At 47.4% G+C, this 4,311-nt stretch overlaps 1 protein-coding gene across 1 annotated transcript in view; it reads left to right on the top strand.

The window, feature by feature from the left end:
* LOC107307391 (valine--tRNA ligase, mitochondrial-like) overlaps window positions 1-4,311 on the top strand; it is a 32,585-nt gene that overhangs the window by 4,651 nt on the left and 23,623 nt on the right. The window contains exons 2-4 of the mRNA XM_015850899.2: window positions 114-180; window positions 1,989-2,086; window positions 3,363-3,465. Coding sequence (XP_015706385.1) covers window positions 121-180; window positions 1,989-2,086; window positions 3,363-3,465 — 261 coding nt within the window. The 5' untranslated portion in view covers window positions 114-120. The remainder of the gene's footprint in view (window positions 1-113; window positions 181-1,988; window positions 2,087-3,362; window positions 3,466-4,311) is intronic.

Raw genomic sequence — 4,311 nt, 5'->3', positions numbered from 1 at the left:
GGGAAATGGGGGGTCTATGGGACCCCCATGGGTTGCTGGGACCCCTATAGGGTGGTGGGAGGGGTCTTGGGCTGTGTCCCCCCCCCATATATGACACTTATGGGGCCGTGCAGGAGGCGGATGCAGGGCTGGACTGTGCTGTGGGTGCCGGGCACTGACCATGCAGGGATTGCTACACAGGTGGGTATCGGGACCCTATAATGGCCCTATATGGCCCTATATGTCCCTATACGTCCCTTATATGTTCTCTATATGTCCCTATACATCCCATATATGTCCTCTATATGTCCCTATATGTCCCTTTATATCCTCTGTATGTCCCTATACATCCCCTATATGTCCCCTATATGGACCTACATGTCCCTATATGTCCCCTATATGTCCCTATATATCCCCTATATGTCCCCAGATGTCCCTATATATCCCCTATATGTCCCTATATGTCCCCTATATGGGCCTACATGTCCCTATATGTCTCTATATGTCCCTATATATCCCCTATATGTCCCTATATGTACCTGTATGTCCCCTATATGTCCCTATATATCCCCTATATGTCCCCTATATGGATCTATATGTCCCTATACATCCCCTATATGTCCCTAAATGTCCCCTATATGTCCCTATATATCCTCTAAATGGCCCTAAATGTCCTTAAATGGGCCCTATATGTCCCTATGTGTCCCTTTATGTCCCTTTATGTCCCTATATGTCCCTATATGTCCCTGTATATCCCCTATATGTCCCCTATATGGACCTATATGTCCCTATATGTCCCGCATATGTCCCCATATATCCCCTATATGTCCCTATACATCCCCTATATGTCCCTATATATCCCCTATATGCCCCTAAATGTCCCTATATGTCCCTAATGCCCCCTATATGTCTCTAAATGTCCCTATATATCTCCTAAATACCCCTGAATGTCCCTATTTGTTCCCTATATGTCCCTATATGCCCCTATATGTCCTTATATGTCCCCTAAATGTCCCTATATATTCCTTATATGCCCCTAAATGTCTCTATATATCCCCTATATGCCACTATATGTCCTTATATGTCCCCTATATATCCCCTATATGTCCCTGTATGTCCCTTATATGTCCTTATATGTCCCCTAAATGTCCCTATATATCCCCTATATGTCCCTATATGTCCCTATGTATCCCCTATATGTCCCCTATATGGACCTATATGTCCCTATATATCCCTTATATGTCCCTATATGTCCCCTATATGGACCTATATGTCCCTATGTGTCCCTATATGTCCCTATATGTCCCTATATGTCCCCTATATATCCCCTATATGCCCCTGTATGTCCCTTATATGTCCTTATATGTCCCCTAAATGTCCCTATATATCCCCTATATACCACTAAATGTCCCTAAATGTCCCCTATATACCCCTAAATGTTTCTATATGTCCCCTATATGCCACTATATGTCCTTATATGTCTCTATGTATCCCCTATATGTCCTTATATGTCCCTATATATCTCCTATATGTCCCTATATGTTCCCTATATATCCCTTATATGTCCCTATGTGTCCCCTATATATCCCCTAAATGTCTCTAAATGTCCCCTGTATGTCCCTATATATCCCCTATATGTCCCTATATGTCCCTATATATCCCCTATATGTCCCTATATGTCCCCTATATGTCCCTATATGTCCCTATGTATCCCCTATATGTCCCCTATATGGACCTATATGTCTCTATATATCCCTCATATGTCCCTATATGTCCCCTATATGGACCTATATGTCCCTATGTGTCCCTATATGTCCCTATATGTCCCTTATATGTCCCTATATGTCCCCTATATGGATCTATATGTCCCTATATGTCCCTATATATCCCCTATATGTCCCCTATATGTCCCTATATGTCCCTATATATCCCCTATATGTCCCCTATATGTCCCCTATATGTCCCTATATGTCCCTATACATCCCCTATATGTTCCTATACGTCCCCAGGCCGTGGTTGAAAGGTGGTTATGGCAACAAAAGGGGGTGAGACGTCAGGATCTGACTCGCTCTGAGTTCATGGATGAGGTGTGGGCCTGGAAGGAGAGGTGAGGGGGGGAGATGTGGGGCTGGGGTCCCATTGGGGTCAGTATAAAGGGGCTGGGGTCAGTATAAAGGGGCTGGGGTCCCATTGGGGTCATTATGAAGGGGCTGGGGTCATTATAAAGGGGCTGGGGTCCCATTGGGGTCAGTATAAAGGGGCTGGGGTCATTATAATGGGGCTGGGGTCCCATTGGGGTCAGTATAAAGGGTTGGGGTCATTATAAAAAGTTGGGGTCCCATTGGGGTCAGTATAAAGTGTTGGGGTCCCATTGGGGTCATTATAAGGGGGCTGGGGTCCCATTGGGGTCATTATAAAGGGGTTGGGTTCATTATAATGGGGCTGGGGTCCCATTGGGGTCATTATAATGGGGGTGGGGTCCCATTGGGGTCGTTATAATGGGTCTGGGGTCCCATAGGGGTCATTATAAGGGGTCTGGGGTCCCATAGGGGTGTTACTGGAGGGTCTGGGGTCCCATAGGGGTCAGTATAAAGGGGCTGGGGTCCCATTGGGGTCATTATAAGGGGGCTGGGGTCCCGTTGGGGTCGTTATAATGGGGCTGGGGTCCCATTGGGGTCGTTATAAAGGGGCTGGGGTCCCATTGGGTTCATTATAAAGGGGCTGGGGTCCCATTGGGGTCAGTATAAAGGGGCTGGGGTCCCATTGGGGTCATTATAAAGGGGCTGGGGTCCCATTGGGGTCAATATAAATGGGCTGGGGTCCCATTGGGTTCATTATAAAGGGGCTGGGGTCCCATTGGGGTCATTATAAAGGGCTGGAGTCCCATTGGGGTCAGTATAAAGGGGCTGGGGTCCCATTGGGGTCAGTATAAAGGGGCTGGGGTCCCATTGGGGTCATTATAAAGGGGCTGGGGTCCCATTGGGGTCATTATAAAGGGCTGGAGTCCCATTGGGTTCATTATAAAGGGGCTGGGCTCCGATTGGGGTCATTATAATGGGGGTGGGGTCCCATTGGGGTCGTTATAATGGGGCTGGGGTCCCATTGGGGTCATTATAATGGGGCTGGGGTCCCATTGGGGTCATTATAAAGGGGCTGGGGTCCCATTGGGGTCATTATAAAGGGGCTGGGGTCCCATTGGGTTCATTATAAAGGGTCTGGGGTCCCATTGGGGTCGTTATAATGGGGCTGGGGTCCCATTGGGGTCATTATAATGGGGCTGGGGTCCCATTGGGGTCCCATTGGGGTCATTATAATGGGTCTGGGGTCCCATTGGGGTCGTTATAATGGGGCTGGGGTCCCATTGAAGCCCCCCCCCCATACAGACACGGTGCCGACATCCTGCTCCAGCTCCGTTCCCTCGGGGCCTCGTTGGACTGGACCCGCTGTGCCTTCACTATGGACCCTGTGAGCCCCACTGTCACCCCATAGAGACCCCATAGAGACCCCATAGAGACCCCATAGAGACCCCAGTGTCACCCCATAGTGACCCCATTATCCCCATTGTCCCTATAACCCCATTATCCCCATTATCCATATATCCCCATTGTTCCCCATTATCCCCATTACCCCATTATCCCATTGTCCCATATTATCCCATTATCCCATATAACCCCATTACCCTATTATCCCATTATCCCCATTATCCCACTGTCCCCTATTATCCCCTATTATCCCATTATCCCCATTATCCCATTGTCCCATTGTCCCATTATCCCCATTGTCCCATATAACCCCATTATCCCATTATCCCCTATTATCCCATTATCCCCATTATCCCATTGTCCCCTATTATCCCCTATTATCCCATTATCCCCATTATCCCCATTGTCCCCATTATCCCATTATCCCATATAACCCCATTATCCCCATTATCCCATTATCCCATATAACCCCATTATCCCCTATTATCCCATTATCCCCATTATCCCATATAACCCCATTATCCCATTATCCCATTGTCCCATATAACCCCATATAACCCCATATAACCCCATATAACCCATATAACCCCATATAACCCCATATAACCCATATAACCCCATTATCCCATTATCCCATTGTCCCATATAACCCCATTACCCCCATATAACCCCATTATCCCATTATCCCCTATTATCCCATATAACCCCATTATCCCATCATCCCATATAACCCCATATCCCCCCATATCCCCCCATATAACCCCATATCCCCCCATATCCCCCCATATAACCCCATATCCCCCCATATCCCCCCATATAACCCCATATAACCCCATATAACCCCATATAA

Source organism: Coturnix japonica, unplaced genomic scaffold (genome assembly GCF_001577835.2).
Source record: "Coturnix japonica isolate 7356 unplaced genomic scaffold, Coturnix japonica 2.1 chrUnrandom577, whole genome shotgun sequence".
In the NCBI taxonomy this organism is placed as follows: domain Eukaryota; kingdom Metazoa; phylum Chordata; class Aves; order Galliformes; family Phasianidae; genus Coturnix; species Coturnix japonica.
This window is presented reverse-complemented; position numbering and strand designations above follow the sequence as displayed.